The 15,694-nt window shown below is 39.6% G+C and overlaps 1 protein-coding gene across 1 annotated transcript in view; it reads right to left on the bottom strand.

Moving 5' to 3' along the window:
• Positions 1-15,694, bottom strand: part of WDPCP (WD repeat containing planar cell polarity effector) — a 249,435-nt gene that overhangs the window by 173,298 nt on the left and 60,443 nt on the right. Inside the window, exon 7 of the mRNA XM_018555708.1 lies at positions 4,221-4,335. Coding sequence (XP_018411210.1) covers positions 4,221-4,335 — 115 coding nt within the window. The remainder of the gene's footprint in view (positions 1-4,220; positions 4,336-15,694) is intronic.

The following is a 15,694-nucleotide window of genomic DNA, read 5'->3' as shown; positions in this document are numbered from 1 at the left end:
TTACTGGGTAACTTTTGGCCTGTTGACCATATTTAGAGTTATAACTACAGCCAGTAGGTGCTAAGTGTATAGTTCTTCAGGGTTTCAGAAAGCTAGTTTACTACTATACTGTGCACAGACCTAATAAGCCTGTACTGGAGATAGAAGTAGAATGATTCTATATTACATGCATGCACAACTGAATGATTCAGAACACATCTCCCTTCATTGCTAGCAAAGAGGCTATCCATCTGGTCTCTCTATCTGCAGGAGAGGTCAGAAAGTGCAAACACAGTACTGGGCTTCTTTCAGAAAGAGCAAGCCCAGCATGCTCTGCAAACAGAGTAATATGAAAGAACCCTGTATTATTTTTTTATTTATAAAACAAACTTGCTCAGAAGCCACTAAAGCCGCAGAGAGACAGCACTGGTAGAAGAAACAGGATGATCCTCTAGTTTCAGAGTGGTGCACACTTTGTCAATAAGAGTTTAAAAGATCTCCTTTAATTTGGAAGTTATAGCAGTAGACTGTGACTCCTTTGGTATAAGCACTTCAGTCAAGAAATACAGTGACTCTATGGAGTCTCTGCAGCCAATGGTCCAGAAGCCACTAAAGCCGCAGGCAAATCATATATAGAATCTGCAGGGGAGGCAACGGAAGGTGAGCTTGTGGTTACTGCAATCAGAGTCAGCAAACAACTGGGTGATTTTGGCCACAAAGTTTTTCATTACTATGGTAAAGACTTCGGGTGAAAGGGCAGAGGATGCAGCCACACCTAGCGAAGCAAAAGAGGCCTTCAAAGAGGGCAGCATGACTTCAGGCTGCAGATGCCAGCAAAATTAGTAGGTGCACTGCAAGCAGCCTTGGAGTTGTATGTAGAAAGTGAGATGGAGGTGACCGATGCATGGGACTATGCCCTCCTTGTCTAGAATGACATGATCAATGATTATACAGCAATAGAGAATGACAACCGGCTCCAGAGGACTATCTCAGCAATCCTTGATTGCTGGTTGCCATTCTCCATTGATGAATAATCATGAATTGCTGAGATTTGTAGTCCTCTATAGCTGGTTGCCATTATCCATTGCTGTATAATCACGGATTGATGGGATCTATAGTCCTCTACTGCTGGTTGCCTTTCTCCACTGCTGAATAATCATGGATTGAGTTACAGTTCTTCATAATTATAAAGAAACTGCCCTAAAATCATTAGTCTGTATTGTTTTAGAAAAAATGTCACTTGTCCCTTTAAGAAAAAGTATCGGTAATGGGTATCGGCATGTACCTGAGCAAAAGTACTTGTACTTGGTCTTGAAAAAATGGATATCGGGACATCCCTAATGCAAACGCTGTGTAGTGTTGGACAGGGCCACACAGAGAAGATATCTGGGGTGGGGCTGAAGTATTTAGCTATGTGGGTTACACTAGTAGGGAGAAGGGAGGTTTTAAAGATTAAATTCAGACACATCCTTTTTTAAAACAAAAAGTTGGAGAAGAAAGTTTTTACTGCTGTCCATAACCCATTAAAGCTGAGAAATTAAAAGTAGCGTAGGGAAAGTATAGAACCCCCATCTGCTTTTTATTGCACATATTTTATAGGGCAGCTAAAAGTGAAGTTGTTCTTTAATATGATAAGGTAGGGAACCAGCTCTATAAATAAACAGTTCTGCCTAACTTGTCTGCCTGTAATAGCTATTTACATATGTACTATGCTCAGGAATTCATACTTTGATTTTGGTTCTTGCTAGTAGCATAATGAACACACCACTAGCTGGTTTGGGTGGCCTACTGTCCTCACACATTTCAATATGCCCAGAGGGTAGGAAACCATTCTGCTGGCCAGACCAGCATCTCTGGAAAAGTGACATAAGCCATGGATTTGGGCAGCAAGGTTTCAGGTCAACTGTCTCCCTAATATTTCATTATCTATTTCATTCCTACTTACACAAAACCTGTTTCAATTGATGTGCATATGTGACAAGCTTAAAGGGAAACACTACTTTGGCCATGTAAAATAACAGGTTCTCTTCACTTTTCTACTCCCCAGCAGAACATGCTCACCTTTCCTTCATTCTCCTGCTGCTCGTGTTTGGTCACCTGGAGTAAAAAGAAATACTGAATGCCTCCATGTATGGTGGAGCATGTCACTCACTCGGTCCAGTGCTGTCACTTAAAGGAAGAATAAAAGTTCACAGCTCTGTGCATGCAGCTGAACAAAGAGGTGGAGGAGTGAAGCAAAGGTGAGTATGTTCTGCTGAGGAGCATGGAAATTTAAGAAGAACTATGGTAAAACTGTAAAAACATGTATGTGAGGTGGGCTGCCCCTACCAGTATGACTGGGCTCTCTATTTTTCTCAATATCCCTGGGACTTTTTTTTTTTTTTAAATAGCTCTTGATCCTGCCTGTAGAACCATTGGAGGATTGTAGAACCACTTAAAAAGTAGCCATCGCTCTCGTGATGGACTACAATCTGTTGTTTAGTTTACCAATTTATATTGAGATTGTAGTCCATCACAGGAGTGGTCTTGGAATGCAGCGTCAGCATACAGTGTCAGCACTAATTCAGAGATGATTTGAAAATCTACAGCCGAGTGACACACAAATAAGGTACAGTTTTCTTAAATGATAAGGTACTTAAAAATGTTACTTGTTTATATGTATTGTTAACAATTTTGCATTTGAAGGGGGCCACCTTATTTGGTCATGACATATGACGGCTCTGTTTCCTGCTTTAAAAATTGAAAAAGTCATATAAAAAATCACTTTAAAGTAAACACTGTAAAACAAAAACCTCAAACATTCAGTCAATGAAAACACACTATACAAGTGGATTGGTTTACTTGCTAAAGTATTTGTAATTCTACTCTGCCAGTCTTGTGATAAAGGCTTCCCTTCCAAACTGGACAGTCAACTTAGCCCTACTTGCAACAACACTGCATTTAAAGGAGAATTATGGGGAAAGTTTGATACACTCATACCCATAATTGGAAACTGCGTGTGACACTAAAGCTGTCACACCATTGGCCCTATAGATCAAGAACTGAGCGATCACATTCCGCTAATCACAGAGTTCCCTATCTTTTCCCTGCATAGAGTGGTGACTATCAGTCACTGCTCCCCACAGGGATTCCCCCTTCTCCGTTCCTCCAGCAATGACGGGAGGGATGGATGGGGGAGAGGGCGGGTACAGCTGGCTCTGACTCTAGAGAGGTGGCATGGTGGATCTCAACAATATTGTCGGGATCTTTCCTGGCCACACCGCGGCTCTGCGCTGTCAGCATATAGTGGGAATATCTTAGTCTCTGTTCACACCTAGGCGTCAGCATATTGGCGCATTTAGTGCACGTTTTAAAGTGTACCATTCAACGTGTTCAGCGCGGTTTTGCAAATTTTTATGAGCATTAGACGTGCATACATAAAGACGGGCATTGTATTGAGCAGACTGAAATGCATTGCGGTGAATGAGCAAACGTGTGCACAAACGAGCACAGACATGTGCAAAATGCTTGTGTCACACGTTTTAATTGAAGTCTATGCGGTCAAACGTGCTGTAATTTGCCTGAAAGAAGCTCATGTGCCTTTTCCAGTGTTCAATATTTTACAGCTTGCGACAAAACTCTCAGCTGTGAACAGGGCCTATAGAAATGAATGGGATTCCTTGTGTTGAGAGTTTTGTCACGCTTAGCTTTGAGCGTCAAAACACTTAGTGTGTGCCGCTGTACTGGGAATTACAGCGGACTGAAATCCAAACAGCTTTAGGAACTTATGCTAGTTATATGTAAAAATGTATGATTAATAACACATTTTTACAATTATTCCTTTACAAAATTGTTCAATAGTGTGCAATTTTACATTATAAATGACACTCTGAGGAAAAAACTATGTATGGTTTTCGGGCTCAACTACTTTGATCTATGTCTTCCAACATTTCTAAAAAAAAAGTTTTTTCTTTTTTGTAATTTTTCAGAACACAGAGAAGAGAACTGCGGTCATAGAAATGCAGTTTGATGTTCAAAGCTTAGTGGTGACTAGTCCGCTTCAGACCAGCAAACATAAATCTTTGATGTTAAATACCAGGTGAAAGCTGTAGCCGCTACTGAGGGTTGTAACTGCATCATTACATGCAATTACTTGTTGTGTTGTAATTCCCCAGTGGCAATAATTAGCCTACCTGTTGACACACTATTTCTACAGTGCATCTGTTAATGTAGGCAATTGATTTGCACATGGGTGTAATTACCATCACTGATGGGGTTGGAGATGAGCTTTCCCACCAGGGTCCTGTCAATCACCAACTTCTCCAGCTGTGGCCCTGAAAGGCTTATGGACACAAGCACACCGGAACTGAACAAGAGCTGAAATGAGAAATAAACAATAGGCACGCGATTACAATGCTGTAGGGTTCAACACAGACAAACTATACAGCAATAGTGACAAGTGGAATAGCACGCTTTGAAATTGTTTGTCTATAAGTGCTTTCTCTGCACTAGTGTTCTGTACATTGCAAGATTGATCTAACCATGTATGGCTGGCTTAAGTATAACTGAAGGAAGGTTTCATTGAATACCACAGGGTGAACGACAGGTATTGTACACTGACATAAAAAACAGAGGACAGTAGAAAGTGGGTTGCTACCTTTGATTTATCGTGAAATCCATTGTTTGAGTATAATGCATGGCACGTTTCGTGTCAAGTTTCAAGGCAAAGTACAAGAATTTTAAAGGAGTTCTAAAGTCCCAGCATATACTCTCTTCTTATAACAGGAATACATACTTTAGCTGGTTTTTATAATGCAATCAAACTTACTTGAAAAAATCCCTTTTATGTAGTGAGTTCTGCCTTCTGTCTGGCCATCACTTTTAATAACTTCCTGAATTCCCAGTGTGCTTTGCACTTTCCCTGCTGCTTGATGTGATACAATCTCGATTTCTCAAGACTACATATCCCGTCATGCATTTCTTTCAGCAAGCAATGATCATGTTACATTTAATAGCAATGAAGGCTGCACTAGGATTTTAGTGTATAAACTTGACCAGCGGCAACAAATCCTCAGTGAGACAACTAATAAAACATATAACTACTAGTAGTTATATGATCATATAACATTGTTCAGATGTTGAGTTGTAGTTCAGAAGGCAGGCTCCATAAGAGTGGTGACACAAATGAGTACATATACACTGAGCTGAGTGATATTGTGTCAGTGCATTGAGGAAGTACATTCTATGGGCATCTTCAATAAGTTTACAAACTTCTATTATTAGGAGTGGGACAGAGCTTATGGAAATTTAATATAGAAATACATATTTATTTTTAGTTTTTGATCATCGATACCCTTTAAAGATGTTACCGTCTGAAATATTTCTAAATATTTGGCTTGCTCCGTCAAGAAACGTGAGCCACTAGAAGGCTTAGTCTAAGCCACATTGTAACCTAACAGACAGCTGACGTCTTAGCTTACAAAGGGCAGACACATCTTTTGATTGCAGCAAAGTTAAAAAAAACAATAGGCAGGTTAAGATTTGTACGCAACTTCTGGTGACTGTTTCTTTGGATCCAGTGATCATATTGACAGGTAACAAAATAGATTTTGATTGGTTGCTGCACTTAAAGGAGAACTATGAGGTGAGTGATTTTCACTCACCTCATAGTTCTAGCCGACCTGTGACAATGAGACTGTCATAGGTCGGCTCAGTAGATCGGGAGGTGAGCGAACACATACCGGCGTTCGCTCACCTCTCGATCCCGTCACGGCTCTCTGCCGTGACAGGGGAGGGGCTGGATTCCCCCTCCCAGCTCCGACCTGTCAGCGCTGACTGGCGGAACGGACGGGGAGGGGGCGGGTACAGCTGGCTCTGCCTTTAGATAGGCAGAGCCAGCTGTCAGTCACGCAGCTGGGCGGATCCCGGCACATTTTTTTCGGGATCCGCTTCAGCTGCGGCGTCTCAGTATACCGCGAGCTACAGCTGGCGGTATACTGAGCCTAGGGTGATGGGAGGACGCTAGTTTGTGTCCTCCCGTTACCCTAGGGAGAACTATGGGGAAAAGACTTAACCCCATAGTTCTCCTTTAAGAGTAAGAGTTCTCTCTTAGCTCACAGGTTTATGTGAAAAAGGAGTTACCTGCAGGCCATACCAATTGCTCGTATTGTGATGCAAATAGAAAGAATGATTCTCTTTGGGAGCAGACTTCAATCTCTTTTATGGCCAGTCATTAATTTGCTATATATTGAAAATAGTTGTCTTCTTTACAAAGGCATGGTGGGCCCTTGCCTATCCCCCTTCTTTATTTCTACCTACTACTTTTTTTCCTACCTCTACTATTACCTATACTTCTAGATGAACTTGCCCCACCAATGTAATGGTCTCCCAAAAGAGGTTCTTTTAAAGCATGCCAACTGTCAAGGTTCCCAGTGTGCTTATTTCAACTCTCAACCAAACTCTTAAGCACCCATATGGTTGGTGTCATAGTTGATCACATGTAGAGCACCATGGCAAGTGCAATCCCAATAGAGGCTAAGATGGTGCCTTCCTTGGCTGTAAGTGATAGGAGGTTGTAGTTCCACTTTAAGGTATTTGGTTTTCTTCTCAATAATTAGAGCGTGCCAGGGCAATCATGGCACCTAAACCTGACTAAGAGCCCATTCACACCAGGGCGGTTGCGGATCAGCGCGGTTACCGTACTGATCTCGCAAGGGAGGTTTTGGGAGTGTTTAATTGCGTTTCAGTGCTAAAATCATTGAAACCTGTATGGAAACCGCACTGATCAGCACGGCAAAAATAGTGCGATCCGAACCGCTCCCCGCCCGAACTGGGAGCAGTTTGGGCGTGGAGCGGTTTGCATCGCGCGTACCCGCATGAACAGTCCCCATATCAATGTATGGGATCGTTCATGTCGGCGGATCCATGTGGCCGAACTGCCCCGGTGTGAACGGGGTCTAACTTTCTCCACGTATGCTTGTGTTCACGAACTGACAATTGTTCTTGATACTGCCAAAACACTTCTAACCATTGAAGATGTACAACCTTATATTTGTACTTGATCCTCCGTTGTTACTCCCGGTTTGTATTGATATATTTCTCTTGCTTTAAATATAATTTTATTGAACAAAATAAAAAAAGGAATGGAGGATAATGATGAACCACTACAAAAAGAGGAATCTGGCAATTAAAAGATTAAAATATTCTAATTTCTCTTGGAAAGACACTATACACAGAATAGAAGAAACACATACAATCAAACAAATATAAATTAAAAAATATTAGGCCAGCAAGATATTTTTTTAAAAATGGCAGGAAATGAGCATGGCCTAATTAAAACAGCATAATGGGTTACTTGGATCCTGTCCCAAATAAATAAAAGGGATAGTAACGTACAGAAAATGCAGAGTTAAACACACTTTGACGGGTGCACATTCCTCTTCATGAAAAGAACAAGGTAGGGGGGCTATTAACTGCTTTATATTAAGATGACCTTCCATATGCTTAACAAGTCTTTAAATGTATGTAGAGATCCAGTGGCTAAGCATGGTTGATTACAAACGATTTGGCATAGCAAGTGTCAAGCCTTGTCTTGGACTCAGTATTATGTACTCTTTCACTTTCTTAACCAGAGTGCCAGGTCACAGCAACATTTTGACTGACTATACAAATATTTGTTCACTTGTCCAAATTCATTATACCCACTATTTTATCTTAGTGATATATTTGTATGCGCTCTTAACTCCAGTCAAAACTTTTTGGGATTTGGGCAGAGTGAAGAGTTAGAAGCTCTGTCAGGTTTTTATTGCTGTCTCTGTCCCCATTCCTACTGTTTGATCATCGTAAGAGGAAGTGGACAAATATCTCTCCAACAGGTATGCAGCAAAAACTTAAGAGAGGACCTAACCTAACCCAACTCTCTGTTGTTGCCCATGGTTTATACATACAGTATATTATGGGTTTTTGCATTGTTGTCAGAATTATATTGAAAAAGGGTATATATGAAAGGCTATATATGAAAATGGTAGGTTTAATGAACAGTAAATCTAATAATGCTCTAAAGAACAGCTTCCTCCAACAAGTAGGTAGGATTGTGGCTTAGGCACTGCACACTGTGAAGGACTACAGAAGCATCCTCCTTTCCCTTTTCTCCATTAAAGAGATGGGTAGTACCCTGTAGTCCTCAGTCATGTGACATGTTTCCTGGTTATCCCTACTTACTTTGCTGAAAAAAAAAACCCTTCTTTACAGATGACAATATCTTGGTACTAATTTGTTTTCCACGGTCTCTGGCATTTGGCACCTCCTTTTCTGCACAATCCTATCATTCCTTTGGTATGTCTCCAAACTGTGTTTTGGCAGCAAAATACCACCTGATGTTTCATAAATATGCAAGCGTTTGGATTTAGTAAGATCTGACTGTTCCTATTAAGCACCTCATGACATCTCCCCCTCAGTCCACAATCCATCTTCCTCTGTTCCCCCTTCTTCCTTTACCCTCTGGTCCATAAGTAGTTCCTGCTCTGCATTCCCATGCTAAGACCCGCACGGAGCGGGCAACTGAGAAAAGTCAGAAGGAGGGTTGCACTTTTTGAAAAATACACTCTAGACTAGAAAAGTTTACACTGTAAACACAATGCTTCGAAAATATGCTAAAATTTCCATTGATAGAAGAATGATATTTAGTGTCTACCCCCTCTCGCCCCGACACCACAGCATTACATTACTTGGCAAACGTGCAGGTGCTCCTTGCCTTTCTTCACTTTGGCTTCTGTATCTTGCTTTACAGAAAGGAAGTTAGCTGAAGACATCCCTCTAAAGGCAAATGAGTAATACATCTAGTGACAACAGTTAATTAGAAATTGTTTCAACACTAGGGTGGCTGCTAATGCAGGATTACATTTGTGCATATTAAAAAGTACAAAAGAAAACAAATACTTGACATCCCTCAATTATAAAACAAAAGTTGAAATGTAGAGTTATATTCTTCTCTTACATATACAAAGTCATGGGGAAAACTGATTTATGTTTGACATCTCGGTTCAAGGAAGTGGAGGGAAAGCTATATTTAAATGTACTAAGAAGCTTTATGATTTATTTCCTTTTAATGCCTTTTTTGTGTCTATATGTCCAGACCACAGATATCGCATGTATAATTTATAAATAAATAATTCTAAATGTTTGATGTCTAGGAAGGTTACTTACCCTAATAGGGAATACCAACATCCCTTTTAAGTTATAACACAAGAAAATCAGCCAATATGGGACTTTTAAGGTTCATTGTAATTATAACATCAGATAGTGCACCTCTTTAAAACATACATCTTATAAAATGAGTTATTAAAATACTTGAAAATAAATGGTAAAAAACTACTCATGCAGATTCCTGTAGTAAAGTCAGAATCACCTCACCCAGAGTCATGGCAAAAAAATCTTTGCACGCACCCCTTATAACTAAGGTATAATTACACATAGAAAGTATTTTTCCTAGAAATGGTTATCATTTTTGTAAAATTATAATGGGAGGACGGTATGTGACTATTTTTTTTACAAGCAGTGGGATTGCAGTTGCTTAATTAGTATTCATTTGTGGAATTGTACGTTAGCTGTATTAACTTACTAAAGTGACCATGTCAATAGAAAATTTAGATCAATTTGGCATACTGTAACTTGTCGAAAAAAGGGGCACCAAAAAGTACCTTTTATCAAAATATTAATCAACAAGGCACACCAACAGTGAGGCACTAATATTATCTTGCAAACAAAGCAACTGTGCTAAAACCAGAAATTTCACTTAATTTAGCTGAACTCCAGCAGAAACGTTTTTCCCCTGTTTTGCTTAGTGTGGGGAAAGTGTAGAATCTGTATCAGATTTTATTCGTGGCAGTGTCCCATTTGGGTGTGGTTTATCAATCCTGTTCTGTTGGGTACACTCTATAAAAACTGGACAATGTTTATAACCCTTTCCTATTCCATCCTTTAATCTAACTGTAAACCCCTGCAACTAGCTCTCATGCTGCTCCTTGCAGACAGAGTCACTGTAAGTATACTTCTCCAAGTATATGTTTTTTAGCTTCATCTCTCTCTGTGCATGCTGCAATCACACTGAAACTTCCTAAGCAGGTTCGTATCTGCTTTGTGCTTTCATACTCATTTTTCCACATCAAGTTTACTTTATGTCAGGGATAGTAGGAAGCTTATAGTGTGAGCATTGAGAAAGAGCTGTCCTACGATACAAGCAAGTGTTCCCAGGTCACCAGGTTACCAACAAAGACTGATGCACCATAAAAAGACCTGGATGAACACGTGCTGAGCAGATAGGTTGTACTCCCTTGTATGCATCTCCAAGCTTACAGTACATTTTGACTGCAGAATACATTTAATACTTGATTACTATGTCGACATACACTCTTTCAGTGACTTGCAGATGATCTAGCCTGTGGGCTCATTTCTGACATAGAATTCAGTATTTACATTTTCTATGACTGTAAGAGGTGACAGGACCTCTTTTCACAAGACATGTTTTAGGGGTTTAAAAGTTTTCCATTCTCCATAAGAATCCATCTCATGGGCACATGGGTGCATGAGTTAAGGAAGCCAGGTTGTGTGCTGTTAAAGAAGTTGGTGAGTGGAGAAATGGTTTTAGCCTTCAGTAATGCTCTTGAACTCCCATCACATGTACAGTCAGCTTGATGTACTTGCAATTAAAGAGATGTGTTTGTAAGAGCCTTGTCAAACATGGGGTCCTTCATCCTCCTTGCTTACTATTCTAAAGTAACACCAACAGCCAACAAATTATCGGCAGCTTGTGTAATCCCAATTAAAGAGGTGTTTTCAAGAGCCCTGTCCAACATGGGCTTCTTCCTCCTCTTACTATCCTAAAGTAACCAGCACCAACAGCCAACAAATTATGGGCTCCCTCCAGTTACCAGCATCCCATTTCTTCCTGGTTACAGGGGCAGTGGGATGGATGGAGTTTGAGAGGGAAAAATTTGGTAGAACCCAAAGACTGTCTGTGTTACTTTAGGATGGCAAGCAACAAGGGAAAGAATAAATCCAAGTTCAAGAGAGGGTTTAGGCCAGTTAAAAGATGTTAAGTCTGTCAAAATGGAAAGAAATATCAATGGCAATCATTCAACAATCTCTGTCCCATTTATAAATAGGTCTCATTTATTGCCAATACAATCACTAGTATAGCTGCATAACATTTAATAAAACATATTTTTAATTTTAGTTTGAGACGTCCATTATTCAGAAGACGACATTATACGCATGATTTCATTTGATGACTGTGGAAAACAAGACTAATATCTATGAAGTCATTCTTTGTCTTGTAGAAAATTTGCATCTGTGCTGTTTAACATATTGAGTAATGCAGAACTGGCGTAAAAAAAGCTTAAAAATATATTCCTCTTAGCTTTGCCTACATGTCATTCTAATTGGCACAGGCACAAATACAAAATAAAACTATTGTGAAGCTTTGTTTTTAAGTAATTAGTCATGCAGTTGGCTACACCATTTATAGTCCATAGTAAGCTAGGAGCTGATCATATGCAAGCAGATCAACCCTGTGACACTTCCTGTTAGCCAGCTCTGCCAAATATGGATGATTGGCATCTGCAATAATACTGGAAGTGCACGTGTCAATGTGGCCCTTCTACTTACGTCACCCTTCCCAGCTTTACAACATTCAAGCTGACATATGCTCAACTGAAAATTGGGGTAGCCTGCCTGTGGACCAATCATAAACCAAGAAACTGTAAAATTACCTTTATTGGTTCATAACCCCAGGACATATAAAGGCATCGTTAAAGTATACTTTAATTATACATACAGCAGGCAACATCATCATGTGGGGGGCAATTAAACATGAATCACTGCAATGTGATTTTATCTCCTGCTCGAAAAGCCGAACTGCAACCTACTCTGCACCTATGAGATACCGTCACATACGTGGTGTTTATGTCTGAACTTCCTCTCCATCTGCCCCAATGTCAATGCCTGTCCACAGATAATGCACTAAGCTTCCATGAGATGAGCTCTCAAAGCCAGTGAATTAACTGTCTACATCACTTTGGAGCAGCTGTACAGTCTAGCATTAAAGAGATGCCAGTAATGTTAGTAGGCACATGCACAAACCTATACAAATGGCAAAACAAATTTGTAAGGTACATTTATTAGAAACATATTTATGGGGTTAAAGTTCTGCTTCAAAGGAAACCCATTGAACACACCAGGGTTTGAAAACCCACTGATCTAAAGTAAACCTGTCATAGAGAGATATGAAGGCTGCTATTGCTGACCTCCATGGTTGTTCTATTGACCCTTTAGTTTTAATACTTTATGAATCACTGATCTGGAACAAACATATAGACCAAGATAGTTGTAAAAAAAAGTCAGAAGTCCCCAATGTTACTCACGGTATTAAAGCAAAAGGGCCGGCATTACAGCAAGACACCTAACATTTTCATAATGTTCTCTATTGAGAAGAATCCTTTAGCTGTATTTCTGTATTAAATATTGTAATCAACACTGTAATGAAGAAAAATTAGAAAAAGTAGCAATCTCTCCTAGGCAGCTGGAGCAAATGTCAGTCAGGGCAAATGGGATGTACATTACTATTAGACATGATGCTTTAGATAAAAGGGGGGTTGCACTGCTTTGCCAATTTGAAATTGGAGCATTCTCATTTGGAATGGCTGCCATAGCAATAACCCTAACTAGACCCCTAATTTTAGATATATTTTAGTATCCAATATAAAAACTAATGAAAAGATAATGCTTCATATGGTAACCTGTGAAATTCCAGCTTTGGTTTTTAATGCATTATAATAAATAAAAAGGGATGTTTGATGTGGGTAAAATCCAAAGAGCAGCAGGAGAAGCCCAGGTTGTTGAAAAAACAATATACACTTAGTCTTAAAGAGAGTAGAAAAGGATTAGAATCTCCCCACAAATGTTGTTATCTGTAGGGAGATGCAGCCTCTCTATGATACTCAGCAAACATTGTCACTGAAAGAGAAAGTAAGGGAAAAATCAAAGATTTTGAGTTGTTAGCGGAAGGTTTCAATGGGGATACTTGTTGCACTAACAATTGTCCAAGAGAGGTTTTCCATAAATTTGTGTGCTCTAAAACAAATAGAAAAAAAGTTTGGGCCTTAAATATAGTTTAAATTACCTGTAGAATTTGTGGATGTGGTTGAAAAAAACATAGGTACCATTTCTGTATCAGGATCAATACTGTACTGGGCAATACAACATCCACATGAGGTGTGATAAAACTGGATGTACCATAACAAACTGGGGTCAGGGAAAAACTATTTTAACGAGCATGGCATTATTACCTGTTCATCGCCAAGAACAAAATAATTCCTAGTTACACCTCACTAATCTTCCTTTTCTTCCAGACTTTACTATGCCTCATATGCTCTTCACATTCAGGGGCAATCAGAAACTTCTTGCATTCCAACATGGTTCCATACCTTTTGTAACTTATATATTAGGCGTTAATTTGATAATTTGTTTATAAAGCTAAACTCCAACCCTAACTTCATTCTTTCACAGTTGTACATGCTCCTCTCCTGTACTGAAATTGCTTACTCTGATTTCACTGCACATTGTGAGCTTCTTACAATGTACATTAGTAGCTGTAACAAGTCAGATAGAGCCTGCCTCATTTGCTGTTTGGAGAATGTTTAGCATCATCTAACTCTTTCCTCCCCAGCATTACTGCCCCTGGCCTGCCCCTCTCATTCACTGGATTGCAGGGCTCGCATCAGGGCTAAGGAATACTGACGCAATGTGTAGTGATGTTTACAAAAAGCCTATGTACAGCCCCCTGCTGGCCCCTCCCACCAGCCATGATCTGCCTCTATTGTGTAGAGGTGCAATGAGACCGAATAATTACATCACGGGCTTTAAGTAGGATATGTAAAGAAAATGGAAAGGTTTTATTTAAAAATGTCCTTAGCATGTTAATGAGTGAGGAGGAAATAACTAGGGAAGGCAAAATATAAGCAATTTAAAATTCCCAAAATATATAATAATCATTATCATCTGATTAATGGACAAAAAGTTAAACAAACACAAGTTTAGATTGTGTTAAGTATAATGAAACCCAAAAACAGTGTTCATTTCCTTGACTAAGCATTTTCGTCATAGTTTTCGTCAACACCACTTTTTCAGTGACTATAACTAGACTAAAACTAAATAAAAACAAAGTTATGATGACTAAAACTACAACGAAAATATATTGAAATTTTAGTCGACTAACTAAAACTAGACTAAAATGTTAGGGAGAGACGATTTGGGAAGAGATGCAATCAGAATTAATCTCTTTGAACTTCTAGTTCCGGTTCCATCCTGAAATTCCTAAATTTCTTTTTAACTAAGCCCACTAGATTTTAGTAGTCTAAAGCTACTGTCGATTTAGTCAACTAAAATCCTATGATATTTAGTCGACTAAAACTGGACTAACACTAAAACAATTCAGATGACTAAGTCTTTGAAACAAAATCGAAATTTGCTGTCAGAATTACCACGGCCAAAAAACAAAAATCTAATAAAGTCTTTAGATGGGATGGCTGCATTTTTTTTTCTTTTAACGGACTAAGTATGGTTTCTGTAAGTACAGAAACATACTCTATTGATCCTTCAAGAAATATTTTGTCCTTGAAACTTCCTGTTTTCTGAACTGAAATCTCAAACAAAGCTATATCCATCTATCTTCTGTGAACTACAAAACCTCTCCTCGCTATGTATGTTGAGTAGAGGGAGGCAATCCAAATCAGGAGAGCAGCCTAGAGCAGGGGTGAGCAATCTCCAGCCCTTGAGCTGCAGTGAAATTACAAATACCATTATGTATCTCTTTCTGGGAGTCCCGCCTGTGGCTGTGGGGATCTTGTAATGCCTCATGGGATTTGTAGTTCCACACCAACTGGAGTGCCGAAGTTTGCCCACCCCTGGCCGAGGGTGACAGCACTGGTGCCCTATAGATACAGTGAGTGAGCATTGTCATCCTAGGGCTGGAAGTGTGTTACTGGCAGGATTGCAAAGTAAAAATAAAAGAAAAAAATCATAAAAAACTAAGGTACCCACCACATCGTAGGACTGGTAAGCTGAAGTATAACAAGATTTTTGAGTTACAGTAAAATCCTTTTCTTCGAGTTCATTAGGGACATTGGGTCAAGGATTGTGAGGCGCATGGGTTATATTGCTGCATAAAGGAGAACTGAACACTGGCAAATAAAAGCTATTAATCAGTCAGACTATAACCCTTCCCACTCCCATCATGCATCAGTTTTGGGCAAACACAGCAGTTGGAGTCATTATAAGACCGAGGGGTTGGATGTGGGTCCCTTAATGAATTTTGAAAAAAGATTTTACAGTAAGCCAAAAATCGTGTTTTCTTATTTGTTCATTAAGGTACACAGGGTCAGAAGGATTCTGAGACATGTAGGATGCCCAAAAGCAGTCCAACTGAGTGGTAAGCAATGCAGCAAACAAAATGCTAACAGGCCCATAAAAAACAACAGGTAAACTAAGGGCTAGCTGCAGCTTCAAGAGTCATCTGAAGGACCTAATGTCCAAAGCTAACATCAGATGAGGCCCGAACATCCACTTGGTAAAATGTAGTAAATGTAAACAGAAGACCAAGTGGCATCCTTGGCTTCTCTCTGAGGAGAGAAGAGGTCTATTCTCTTAAGGACACTAAGAACAAATTGAAGCATGATGGGAG

The sequence above is a fragment of the Nanorana parkeri genome, unplaced genomic scaffold (genome assembly GCF_000935625.1).
Source record: "Nanorana parkeri isolate BGI_ZX_2015 unplaced genomic scaffold, ASM93562v1 scaffold11, whole genome shotgun sequence".
Taxonomy (NCBI): Eukaryota; Metazoa; Chordata; class Amphibia; order Anura; family Dicroglossidae; genus Nanorana; species Nanorana parkeri.
Note: the sequence above shows the minus strand (reverse complement) of the source record. Positions and strands in the feature narration are given on the sequence as shown.